Source organism: Henckelia pumila, chromosome 3 (assembly GCF_033568475.1).
Source record: "Henckelia pumila isolate YLH828 chromosome 3, ASM3356847v2, whole genome shotgun sequence".
Taxonomy (NCBI): domain Eukaryota; kingdom Viridiplantae; phylum Streptophyta; class Magnoliopsida; order Lamiales; family Gesneriaceae; genus Henckelia; species Henckelia pumila.
Genome location: NC_133122.1, coordinates 62,210,413 through 62,223,511, shown reverse-complemented (window position 1 = coordinate 62,223,511; position 13,099 = coordinate 62,210,413). Strand labels below are relative to the sequence as shown.

At 34.7% G+C, this 13,099-nt stretch overlaps 3 protein-coding genes across 3 annotated transcripts; all 3 read left to right on the top strand.

The window, feature by feature from the left end:
* Positions 1-1,301: 1,301 nt before the first annotated feature.
* Positions 1,302-6,176, top strand: LOC140887284 (rho GTPase-activating protein 1). The gene is made up of 5 exons (XM_073294444.1): positions 1,302-2,025; positions 3,693-3,813; positions 3,989-4,108; positions 4,622-4,852; positions 5,357-6,176. The coding sequence occupies exons 1-5, from the start codon at positions 1,607-1,609 to the stop codon at positions 5,948-5,950; spliced, it is 1,485 nt and encodes a 494-aa protein (XP_073150545.1). The 5' UTR covers positions 1,302-1,606; the 3' UTR covers positions 5,951-6,176.
* Positions 6,177-7,000: 824 nt separating this feature from the next.
* LOC140893066 (uncharacterized) lies at positions 7,001-8,068 on the top strand. Its single transcript, XM_073302139.1, has one exon. The coding sequence runs from the start codon at positions 7,076-7,078 to the stop codon at positions 7,829-7,831; it is 756 nt and encodes a 251-aa protein (XP_073158240.1). The 5' UTR covers positions 7,001-7,075; the 3' UTR covers positions 7,832-8,068.
* A 3,320-nt stretch (positions 8,069-11,388) lies between these two features.
* On the top strand, positions 11,389-12,336 carry LOC140888859 (uncharacterized). Its single transcript, XM_073296564.1, has one exon. It carries the CDS (start codon positions 11,389-11,391, stop codon positions 12,334-12,336), a length of 948 nt encoding a protein of 315 aa, XP_073152665.1.
* Positions 12,337-13,099: the final 763 nt, after the last annotated feature.

The window sequence follows — 13,099 nt, the reverse complement described above, 5'->3', positions numbered from 1 at the left end:
TATTTTTTTTCATAATTTATATTGTAAAATATTAAATATTTCAATCTAAAAGTTAACTTTTAGATATACAAAAAATCGATGACTTGGAAATTTTTATGGAAACTCATATTTAACCAGTGTTCTACAAGGTGTTGAATGGCTAAGATCATTAAGTGGTGCACGATCACTCTCGTCCCCATTTTTAGAAAATGGATATATATCTCTAGACGTCGTTGCAAAAATCGACCGCATAAGAGGGTTTAGGTGTTTTTTTTTTTTTTATAAAAAAATTAAAAAATTAATAAAAAATTTTCAAAAAATGGTTGAAACAAATTTATACATATTTTGTAGAAATATATAGACAAAAAAACATTATGTATTAACAAGTATGGTAAAAAAAAATTAATAAAAATGTGGAACAAATTTGCGCATATTTTGAGTTTTTGACTGATCTTAGATATTTAAAAATATTTATATCTTTTTAAATTAAATTAATTAAAACGTTTAAAAAAAAACCGTCTGGGCATAGGTGAAGGCATAAGGGGTAGCTCTATCGCCCAATGCTTTTTAGAATATTGCGCTTAATAACTTTTTTTCGTGTTTAATATGATCAATCTTAGGTTGACAACTTTTTCATATTTTTACGTGAGTTGAAGTTTTTTTCCTCACGCTTCGCGCTTGATCTGCTTTTTTCTCATGTTTCGCGCTTATTATGATCTTTACTTGAATATCCATTTATTACAAACCTAATTGTCACTCAAAAAAATTTATAAGATCGTCTCATATATCTTTTTTGTGAAATAAAGCTTCGATTCAACTCGATACATTAAACAAATATTAATTTTTACTTCAAATATAAATTGAATCGACTTGTTTTTACTGATTTAACCGTCTTAAATGAGACTTATCTTATCTTATTTTAAATGCACACCATTGACTATTGAGCTTCTTGTTTTGATTGTGAATAAATGATCAATAAGTTGTCGGTTTTAGATTTTTCTTTTAATGTTAAATACTCTTTAATGTCTTCAACATTTTAGTACAGATAGATGTAGTTACGGTCGAATTTATTACTTTTCTTTAGTTGGTAAAATTTATTTGGTGTCATTATTTATCCATGAACAGGTGAAAAAGTAATTTAGTTTAGTTTCAGTATTGAAAATATATAGTTTTTTTATAATGAAAATGGGGAAAAAAATATAATTTCAATGATGCAAATAAAAATCTCTTTTTTAAAAAAAAAAATGGAAGCACTTCTGCAGAAGACATCAGAACCAAAATCGTCACAAAAAAGAAATTAAAATAAGAAAAAATAAATAAATCTCTTCATGATTCTCACGTCTTAAGATGCCATCACCACTTCTTGAATCCCACTCCACCAATTCCGATTTCCAATCCACCACATTTCTTAAAAAATATCTTTCTTGAAAATTTCCCTCCAAATCACACCCCCATTTCATCAAAAAGACCATTTCTTTCTTTAATTGCGCAGCAAATCTCAGTTTAGAGTATTTTTATTTCACAAATCACAACCAACCCATCTGTTTTCTTGAATAAAAAAGAGAATCTTGGCAGAAAAAAAGTGTTGAAAGAGCTCATTTTTTTGAATCGTTCAACTTTTTTAGCGATGACAGAGGTGCTCCACTCCCCCTCTTCGTCATCTTCTCCCTCCATATCCACGCCAACCCACAATGCCACATTGTTTCAGACTCAGTCATATGTGGGTGATGAGGTGATTTCTGGGCTGGCGGGGGATAACAACATAGAGGAAGATAATAGGGCGGCGAGGGAGAAGGAGAGGAGGGACCAGTTATCTCTTCTTGCCATTCTCGTTACTCTGTTTAGGAAGAGTTTTTGGGTGGCCTGCAAGACGGAGAGGGCTGATTTTTCTGCTGCCAGTGGCAGTGGTGGCGGTGGGGTTATGGAGATCGGTTGGCCCACCGATGTACAGCATGTTAATCATGTTACTTTCGATAGGTTTAATGGTTTCTTGGGGTTGCCTGTTGAGTTTGAGCCTGAGGTTTCAAGGAGGGCCCCTAGTGCTAGGTTTGTTTTTCTCTTGTTCCTGTAATTTTGGTTCTTCTACAATCTACATGCGTTTGATAGATATACATTTTGACTAGTTTTTTTTTTTTTTTTCATATTTCATTGTTATAGTCTTTATTGTATTCTTGGGTTTTAGATTTGGATGATTGATGCGTATTGTATCTTGATAAATAATAAATCTCATTTCTTCGGAACTTTACCATCGTTGGTGGATTATCAAGTTACAACACATTGTAGAAGATAATTTAGACTTGGGATATCAAAAAAATTAAACTAAAAAATTTAGAGTTGGAATGTGCTGATATTAGTGCAGAATGGAAGACTAATTTTATCAGCTCGAATTCGTGGATAACTATATTTCTTTATCTTTCCTCCTTGTGCTTGACTCATTTATAACATTGTGTTCTGAAATAGAAATGACTTCCTAACAAACCTTTGATATTGTCAATCCATAGTGCTGTCTGTGTACCTCAAACTAAATATTTGATATTTATGTAAGATCACCGTTGATTTAGTCGATGACTTTAAATGGATGATGATTATAATGGTTATAATCCTCGTCATTTCCCACACCACCTGTAATGACATTTAATAATTATCAGCCTTACATTTTAGTTCGAATGTAGTTGTACAAAACTGTTGTCGATAACTGCTTTCATTCGTTCATTGAGTCTGATTTTAAATTTTTGTCTCCATTAATACTTTCTTGCAAATATTTATTCAACTCATTGCAGACTTGGTATTTTGTTTTTTCTCCTTCCTAATTTGGTTGCATCAAGTGAATATGTATTACTAGTGAACAGAAAACGGATGATCAAATCTAGTAATTTTTTGATGTTCCAAAAAATCTAGTAATTTCTAACACGAAATTCTCTGAATGCAGAGATTTTACTCTAGATGGTGGTGAATCCTAAGTTACTTTTGAGGTTAATTTTTCAGTCAGGATTATGATTTCCTATGTCCTGTGAAAAAATGTTTGGTTCATTGAATGTGTCAAATTCTTGATCTTATCAACCAGATAAATATATTTTTTTCCCTATCATATGACATTGATGGAGGTTTTTATTCAGTTCAAGAATAAGTATTTGCTCATCAGTTTTGATTTAGTACTTTTTCTTTGAAAGAACAATTGGAGAAGTTGTCTCGATAAACTTATGAGCTTTTTCATTCCACATGGCCTAGTTTACTGCAACGTGATTGTTTTCTGAGATTTACTAAAACATCTCTCAAACTCGAGCGTAATTGATCTCAGTATGCTTTCGAAATTCAATATCATTGGCCAATTAGTATTTTTTGTTTGTTGCGAAATAACAAAAGATGGTTCTGTAATTTGGTAAGCTACCATGTTGGTGTCACCCCACAATCGGAACTTTTGTTCTACTCTGATGGGGAAGTACTCTAATTATAGTTGTCTGAATTTCTGCTGGATCTCTTTCAGATGGCGTCCCGCATCCCCAATAAACCTTGGATGATAGTTCAAACACCAGTGCTTCATGTTATCACATTATCTTTTTTTTTGTAGATTATGCAACTAAACTGAAAATTTATGGATCCCAAAAGTTGGTCACATTTTCGGTACCTTGTATATCGTTGTGATGTTCACCTCTATCATGGTCAGTTTTAGCATAGTTCCTCTCTGAACTTTTGATTTTGAAATCTATGCACAGTGCCACTGTTTTTGGAGTTTCTACAGAGTCCATGCAGCTGTCTTATGATCCACGTGGCAATAGCATTCCAACTATTCTCTTGCTTATGCAGAGGCATTTGTATTCCCAAGGTGGCCTGCAGGTGCATCGGAGTGTTTACTTAAAGATTATAATAAAAAAAAGAAAAAGAAAAAGGAAGACCACTTCCAGTGAAATCAAATGAACAATAATCTAACACCAGCCAAAAATATAATTGTGGCTGATCTTTCTGGTATTATATAGTTACAACGCAATAACTATTGGAATCCTGTGTGCAGGCAGAAGGTATTTTCAGATTAACTGCTGGAAACAGTCAAGAGGAATATGTGAGGGACCAATTAAACCGGGGAGTGATCCCAGAAGGCGTTGATGTACACTGTTTGGCCGGCTTGATCAAGGTAACTAATCTTGAAAAAGATGCCATTAGAAATCAAATAATATATCTTAAATTAGATTTAGTATTATAATAAAGATCATGAATTTGCTGAGATATGATTTAATTGTGTAGGTTATAGCAAAGATTTCACATCATTTTATCCCTAGATATATTCCCTTATATGCCGGTGATAAATAAAGTTTAAAACCCTCTGGTTATTGTTTGTCTTTTTGTTCGAACTGTATATATTCTGCATCGTGTTACATTTTCCTTTCACTTCTCTTATTTTAGAGATCAACTGATAGACCTTTTTTAATCAAATTCTTCTTTGGGTGAATTCATTCTTGAAAAAGATTTTTCGTCTTGTGGATTTTGCTATTTGAATGACTTCAACCTATTGGGAATACGTCGTCCTACTCTATTCAAGAAAAAGAAAGCATGTGTGTGCTCAGATAATCTTCATTAAAAATGAAGTTAATTTTGTTTTCTGTTGCGCTTTTTAGCTTAAAATGACATCTTCATGCGACCCTTATAGGCTTGGTTCAGAGAACTCCCCAGTGGGGTGCTGGATTCTCTTTCACCTGAGCAGGTGATGCAATGCCAGTCGGAAGAAGACTGTGATGCCCTCGTAAGGCTTCTACCCTCAACAGAAGCATCTTTGTTGGATTGGGCGATCAACCTAATGGCTGATGTTGTACTAGAGGAACGTCTAAACAAAATGAATGCTCGAAACGTAGCAATGGTGTTTGCACCTAACATGACACAGGTATGGATCTGTAATATTTCAGTAAATGGATCAAACTCATGGTGTTATTTCCAAGATCATTTCTTGATTAGATATATCAAGTCTTTAAGTTCTATTGAATACATTTTTGGCACGTGGACCAGAGAAGGGTAAAAAGTTCCAGATGCATGATGCTCCCACTGAGGGCAAGTTTGGATTCCTAAGTTCTCGCTTGAAAAGTATTTAACGAAGTTGAGTCTTTTAAAGTCCAGTTTTATAAAAATAGACACTCTGATTGGGTGGGATACTTAAAAAGCGCATCTTTTTTATTTCTTAAAGAGAAATTAAAAGAGAAGCATTACATTGTTTGGCTGACTGATTTTTATTTTTTTTTTCCCGAAGGGCTTTCAAAATTTACAAAAAACCCTTTTTTAACAAAATACTTTGTTCTTTTATTTTATTTTTTTGCTCTTAGATAAAAATTTCTCAATCCAGACACCATCTACAGCATATTGCAAGATCACATTTGCGCTTCTGTTTTTGCAGATGGCCGATCCACTGACTGCTTTGATGTATGCTGTTCAAGTGATGAACTTCCTTAAGACACTTATAGAGAAGACTTTACGAGAAAGGGAAGACTCTGTGATAGAATCAGTTCCAACATCTGACGGTGAGCCTTCAGATGACCATGGAAATCAGAGTTCTTCATTACTCGGCCATGAAAATCCTGCTAACCTGAATGAAGAGACAATTCAGGAGTTTCTGGCCGAGGACCCTGGTTTGGACTCCGGTTCAGATACAAACCATGCAGAGAACATATCTGGTGAAGATTATCTCAGTTACTCAACTTCAACCGAAGAATCTGATGATAATGTGTCGTGTGAAACTCCCGATCAAGTGTATAGATTTTCCAGCGCAAAAGAAGCTTTATCACTTAATGATCTTCCGAATCACATCGAAGAGAACAAAATGAACAAAACAGGAGGCCAATCAAGCAATTCGAATCTGAGAAAGTCTGAATCAAGAATTGATAGCCTGCAAGCTGTAGATTTATCCATCAAGACTGATGACAAGAACAAAGGGGTGAGCAATTTGAGCCGTATAAATACAATAATTGAACGGTTTGAAGCTTGGCGTTGAACACAAGTTCACGAATCTCTCCCTCCGCTGACTGATTTTGTGATGTTGCTTCCTTTTATCTAGTTCTAAACTGAGTGAAACATGTCCAAACCTGGTATGTTTTTACTTATTAACTGTTACTGTGAAATTTCTTAATCCGTGATGTGAATTCTAAGTTGTGAGATTCGTTCAATTTGAATCTAGAACTACTTTCGTTTGATCCCCATGAAGGACCACGACAGAGACATGGAATGTGATTCACACACTAAAGTGACCAAACCACTAAGCAATCATGTTTCTAGATTTTTACAGTCTTTGTATGTACTGTTTAAAGTAGTCGGCATCTCTGGTTGCTTTAAACAATGTAAGGTCTCTGTCTGGAACTTAGAAAATTAAACAGGAATCAAGTTTAAATCTTTTCTAAATTGAAGAAAAAAAGGTAGATTAATGATCATTGTAGTGTCTGAGATACTGATGTCATGATTGGGTACATGCTATCCTCCACTTGGTGAAATTCTCCTGCTAGATTTTGGCCATCCATTGGGCATGGATTCGTGCGGGCCTCATGTTCAATGGATGACAGATGCTTCATCACCCGGTGCAGCATAGTCTGTGCCCAAGATTTACGTTTTTTGCGAATCACATCGAAGTTGAGTAATAAGAGGAAGGTTCACAACTTCAAACATCAGACATCAAACTTCACTAGCGTGCTATACTTCCACCAAAAGACAAGTTGGAGTCAAGCATGAACCCAACATGTTGGGGTAATAATTATTATTGGATCTGTAGTGAGGTAATACCCGTACCTAATAGTTCCAAATGACATCTTAACTTTTGTGTACCAAATCTTTAAATTATCAAGAAATCATCAGTAATTTATATAATTAGGTCGTGATGTATGCAAATAGACTCACACACACAATAAGGCCAAAGATAAGGAAAAGATAGAGAATCTTAAAAATTGTGAACACCGCATTCAAAAGCTCCATAACCACCCATCCTCATTCCACTCCCAACTTGCATAAATAGCCTCATCCCCCCTTGACTTTATCAGCAACTACTAATTTCACACCCTTCTTGTGTATGATCACACACACACCCTTTTTCAATCATAAACAACTAAAAAAGCACTGAAAAGTTAAAGCCATGGCGACCTGTGGTAGCCTAGATCACATCTTTGAGAAGCCATTGCCGGAGAATCCGACCCTTCTTGAATCACTCTCGTCATGGAATCAGATCAAATCCACGAAACCTATTGATGAATCTTCCTTCACCGAAATATTTGGCGAATTGCATTTCAAAGAGAAAAGCCATGTTCATTTCTTACCAGAATCCTCTTCGAATTCGACCCTTTTGGCCGGGAAGGATGATCCTGACCGGGACAAGCATGAAAACAAGATCTTTACATCAAGTACTTACTCATGTTATCCTTTCAACCAGAGAAAGCAATATTACAAGAACAGTGATCATAGCTTGTCTCTATGCACAGAAGGACTCGGGTTCGAAAGTTCAGACGATGTCGACGATTTTTTGAGCAATGATCATACATTTCGTAACGATCATCAGCCACACGAAGACAGAAAAGTTAACACAAGAAACAACAGATCTTCAGAAAACCATCGGTTTACCAGACGGGAGTTTCCTCCTCCGATTTCTTGCATTGGCAGGAGTGGACAACCTGGGATTTGCTTCAAATCATACAGACAAGATGGCAGATTTATTCTCAAGGAAATAAGGATCCCAACTCAGGAAGTTCTGCATGCATGCCGCGAGAATGGACGTTTGAAGTTGCAGTTTATTCAGTCCGACGACGAAATTCTTGATGAAGATAGTGAAGACGATGAAGAAAAGTTTGAGGATGAAGAACAAGAGAATGCAGAAATATACAAAGATAGTTCCTGATCACCAGGAATTGAGGAACCAATAAAGAAATTGATTTCATATAATTTCTTTTAAATTTTGTTATTTTTGAGTTGGCCGTGATTCTAAACTACTCATGCCACATGTATGGCCTACAAAGCAATGTGAATCATCTTTAATACGAAGTGCCATGCAACGAGGTCGGAAAAATGGTTAACTCAAGTTGTTAGTTGTAACGTGATAATTTTTGGAATCAATTCAAACACTACTTGGGGCTAATCGAATTACTACTTGAAGTAAAAATAAAAGAATGGTGTAGTGTAGAACATTAATATATAAGAAAATGAAATAATATAATCGATGGTTGCAGTGGTCCATACTCCATATTGAAGATACATTCATTAGGTCAACATCAGAACTTGGAACCTTTGTCCAATCCCATTAACAATAAAATAAGGCTCGAAATGAAATGGGAAAAAAAATACGAATTTGAGGGTTCCGATCCCCCGAGCTAGCTCAGTGAGAAAGCATATGGGGAAAAATTAAAGAAAAAGATATATTTGAGAGAATTCATAGAAAACACTTCTTGGATTTTTTTTTTAAATTTTTTTTTACTAACATTAAAATCTGCATAAATTATATCGTTAAGTTAATGTAGCGTACATAAAATGTGAGACACTATGAATACACCTTGGGAAGACAAATGTAGAAGATGTGGCGTGCGTTTGTTTTGTATTCACAGGATTGGCTTCATTGTCAAGGTCACATAGTCTGATTTTCTTGAATTAAAAAATACACAATTATTGATAGGTGAATTCTTAGAAAGCCACAATAATTTTATTGTGATTATGTATTTGAATTAATTGTAACTAAGGTTCAAAATTTGATGATCATAGCTGTCATGTCAGCCATTCAGCTGTATGTTTTTGGTATAATGATAATTGTAATTATACAATCGGTTATAGTGACATATGCTCCTATAATGACAAGGGTTCGTTTTCCTACAATAATACATGTATTTTAAGAATAAAAATCCAACACGGTACCAGTAATTGGCTATTTTGAGATTTATAAAAAAAAACTGGTATAATACGATGTCAAGGATCAATTTTTTGCAATGTGTTTTTGATTTTATCGACATATGAAATAATTAGTTTTCTCTACAAATATGGATTGTGTGGACTTGTATATATAATAAATATGAGTTAGTGAGATTGTCTCATAAAAGACATATTTGAAAATACAAAACTTTTATCATGAGATCAATTTAAGGCTCAATTTTGCGACTTCAATTTGACGTATCTAACGAAAAAATATTATTTTTGTGTCAACAATATTATTTTTTATTGTAGATATAGATGAGACTGACTCATATAACAAAACAACTACTCTAAAAAATGAAACTAAAGTTTTATTTTTCATTTTAGTAATTTTTTAATAAATATAGTAAGACGTACTATTTGTTTCTTGGCCTTTCGGATGGCTACATGTGATTATTCGTATGGAATCCGGGTGCATTATATATAATGCTGTACAGCTGTAGACAATTAAATTTGTTAACTTTTAAATATGGCAAGTACGAAATAATTAAATATCACTAAAATAATTAGCTATTTTTGGGAAAATTAAATTCTTAAAAAATAAATAGTTAATTAGTTGATATTTTAATATATTTTGTGATCAAATCAAGATTTTTAAATCAAGATTGCATCTTGCACAAATTGGAAAAAAATACTAATATTTTTAGTATTTGAGATCAAATCTTGCATCAAATAGAAGAAAATGTTAATATTTTTAGTATTTAAAATCAAATCGTGTGATTAATGGAAGATAATCACCAAATAAATCAGGAGGAGCCAATCAAATTGCGACACCTCATCAAATCGAAAATGGTATGAATCTGCATCCTTCAGTTATAAATAGGGGGCAGATGACCAACAAAAAACACAACAAAGAAGACTGAAGTAAAGAAGTAGAAGAATTCAAGATTTTTCTCTCAAGTCACATTCAAGAACTTCAAGGCGCAATTCAAGGCGTTCTTCTTCAAAATCATCAAATTCGAGAAGATCAAGACGTGATTCAAGGGATTAACTGCGTTCTTCTTCAAATATACTTAAATTCATTCAAATTCAAGAAGTAAGAAGTTCGTGTTCTTCAACAAATAAATCAAATTCAAGAAGATTGTGCTCTTCATCAAATTCAAGAAGCTCGCATTCTTCATCAAATAAATCAAATTCAAGAAGATAGTGTTCTTCATCAAATTCAAGATAACAAATTTCAAGGCGCGATTCAAGAAGTTCATCGCGTTCTTCCCAAATTTTGAAGTTTAATTCGTTATCAAGGTGTTGACCCATCGAATTAATTTTATCAAGACATCAATTCAAATCTCTAGACATCAAATCTTCTTCTAGAAGATCAAATACTCAAGAAATTCAAATTCATCAAAAAATTGTCATTGAAGAGGAAAATCAATGGATTATTTAGAGATTGCATCCGCTGATCTGTTGGAAAATTTAGTTTTGGCATTTACAAAACAAAGCCTACAGAAAACTAAACTGATATTCAGGAAACAATGACGTCATGATGATAAATGATTTAGTCTACCTCGACTAAACTGAATCTATCAGTCACGCTAAAGGAACACAATCCAGTTTACCTTGCTAAACTGAATTCATCAGATACAAAGGAGTTTACCCTACTAAACTAAATCTTTCACTGTACCATTGCCCAACTGATTGTGTCAATGGATTCACAGCAGTTCACGGCCATACTACTTACGGATAAGATCGTCCGTACTCTGACATATCTGCAGAATGTAGTGCCGCGATACCAAGGAAATGTCGGCGTCAGAGTTCGTTGATGATAGTGACAAATCCAACGGGAATAATTTGAATCCCATCTGAAGAACTCTTTGAAATTATGACCGTTGCAGACCAAAGAGTATAAATAGAGATCTTGATCAAAGTTCAATACACGAAGTGCTGATATCTCTGCTATTGCTCAAAAATCATAAAGCATCCCACGCTCAAGACTTGATCAAGAAACTCAAAAGCACAAAACATTCAAAGCATCATTCAGAACATTAAAGGGTCAATCTTTGTGTTAAAAGATTTCGAGTTGTATTGTATTCTACTGTAAGATCAGTCTAGGACTGAAATCAAAGTGTTATACTAGGAGTTCTTGTTTAGGCAGTGTTCAAGTCCTAAACTAGATTGGGTTTGTGCAAAGTGTTTGTATAAATCAAAGTCTTCTAGTGAATCCTTTCGAGGCGGAAGAAGAGGTGACGTAGGAGTGATTGAAATCTCCGAACATCCATAAACAATCTCGTGTGTCATTTCAGTTTACCATTCATCTTCATAACTGCCCCTAAACTGATTTATACTAAGTGTTTTAAATCTGTAGCTTGGCATATTTTCGCACACATTTTGTTTGCCAAACTACATTGGACACTAAGATAAGCCTTGAACTCATTCTTAAACCGATCGAGATCTTAGCAAAACTGCTTGAAAGTATATTCACCCCCCCCTCTAGACTTTCAACCGATCCTAACAAGTGGTATCAGAGAGGTTATTATCTTATTCTTAAAGCACTTAAACAAAATGACTTCATTCAGCAAGATTCCTATGTTCTCAAAGGAAGATTTTGATGACTGGAAAATTCGTATGCAAGCACATTTAACAGCACTAGATGATGGCATGTGGTTTGTCATCACTGACGGACCTCTTGAGATTACAAAGGTCAATACTGCTATAGCCCTCACTGGAGGTGGTCCACAATACATTGAGAAACCTAGAATTGAATGGACTGCTGAAGACAAAAAGAAGGCAAACTTAAACAATTTGGCTAAGGATATCTTATATAAAACTCTTGACAAGAATACCTTTAGCAAAATCAAAACATGCAAAACTGAAAAAGAGATTTGGGAGAAGTTGATTCAACTTTGCGAGGGAAATGAACAAACAAAGGAAAACAAGCTATCTGTAGCTACTCAAAAATTTGACAACATCAAAATGAGACCAGGAGAATCAATGACAGAGTTTGATGAAAGAGTAAGCAGCATTGTTATCGAGCTCAACGAATTGGGAAAAACATATCCCAACAGGGAAGTTATCCTCAAAGTAATTCGAGGCCTTCCTAAAAAATGGGATGTAAAGACAATGACCATGAGAGAATCAAAAGACTTGAACAAATTAGAACTGCATGACTTGTTTGCAGATCTAAAAGCATATGAGTTCGAGTTGCAGACTCGAGAGGAAGATCAGTCTACCTCACAACTGACCAAGGCCTTGACTGCACTGAAAATTGAGTCACCAGCCAAACCGGAAAAATTAGCAGAACAAATCAACAGTGATGCCATGTCATTGTTTGTAAAGAAATTTGGCAAGTTCATCAGAAGAAACCAAGAAGGATCACACAAAAGAAACTTTCAAAAGAAAGATTCAGTTGAAGAACCAAGAAGCTGTTTCAACTGTGGGAAAACAGGACACTTCATTGCCGATTGTCCCAAACCAAAGAACCTTGACAAAAGAAAAAAGTTCAAGGAATGATAGACACATCTCAAAATAGAAGCATGAAGCATTGGTTGCAAAGGATAGCAAATCCAAGTGGGCTGAAACAGATAGTGATTCAGAGGGATCAAATGGCTCCTCTAGCTCAAGTGATGATGAAGAAGAAGTCAAATGTCTTATGGCAAACGATCATGAACTTCCATCCACCAGTGAACAGGTATTTGACTTTAGTTCTGAGGAATTTACTAGAGAAGAGCTAATCAAAGCTCTTCACGATATGGCAAATGAATATCATCAACTGTCCTTAGCATTCGATTAAGTCAGAGCGAAGCAAAAGGATCTGCAAGACAATTCAACTGAAATCTCCTTTGAACAATCAGTTGAGATAAGCTGTCTTGAAACAGAGATTGCTGTGCTCCGAACGGAGAATGAACAACTCAAGATTGATATAAGGAACCTTACAACTGAAAAACATAGCATGGATGAAATAATAAGATCATGAAATAAATCTTCGAGCCTGTTGACATAAATGAATAATTCACAAAGACCACTCCATGACAAAACTAGTCTTGGATTTGGTAAGACAGTAGAAACTGGTGAATCAAGTACTCTACCCAAACTGAATATGTGCAAAAGTAAATACATAAACTTTGTACGAGCAGTTAGGGAACATGAAGATGAAAAACCTATTCTGATGACTTGGAAACAAATAGAGCAGATGAACAGAAAAATATTTGGCATTGGCTTCAATCCTCATGAAACTAAGGAAGAGACTGCTAAAAGTCCTAAACAGACTAAGGCA

Excerpts from the sequence above, each read along its gene's own strand:
- LOC140893066 (XM_073302139.1), top strand. The coding sequence starts at position 7,076 with ATGGCGACCTGTGGTAGCCTAGATCACATCTTTGAGAAGCCATTGCCG.
- LOC140887284 (XM_073294444.1), top strand. The coding sequence starts at position 1,607 with ATGACAGAGGTGCTCCACTCCCCCTCTTCGTCATCTTCTCCCTCCATA. Across the intron at positions 3,814-3,988 it reads ATTCCCAAGGTGGCCTGCAG|GCAGAAGGTATTTTCAGATT; the intron begins GTGCATCGGAGT and ends TCCTGTGTGCAG. Across the intron at positions 4,853-5,356 it reads TTGCACCTAACATGACACAG|ATGGCCGATCCACTGACTGC; the intron begins GTATGGATCTGT and ends CTGTTTTTGCAG.
- LOC140888859 (XM_073296564.1), top strand. The coding sequence starts at position 11,389 with ATGACTTCATTCAGCAAGATTCCTATGTTCTCAAAGGAAGATTTTGAT.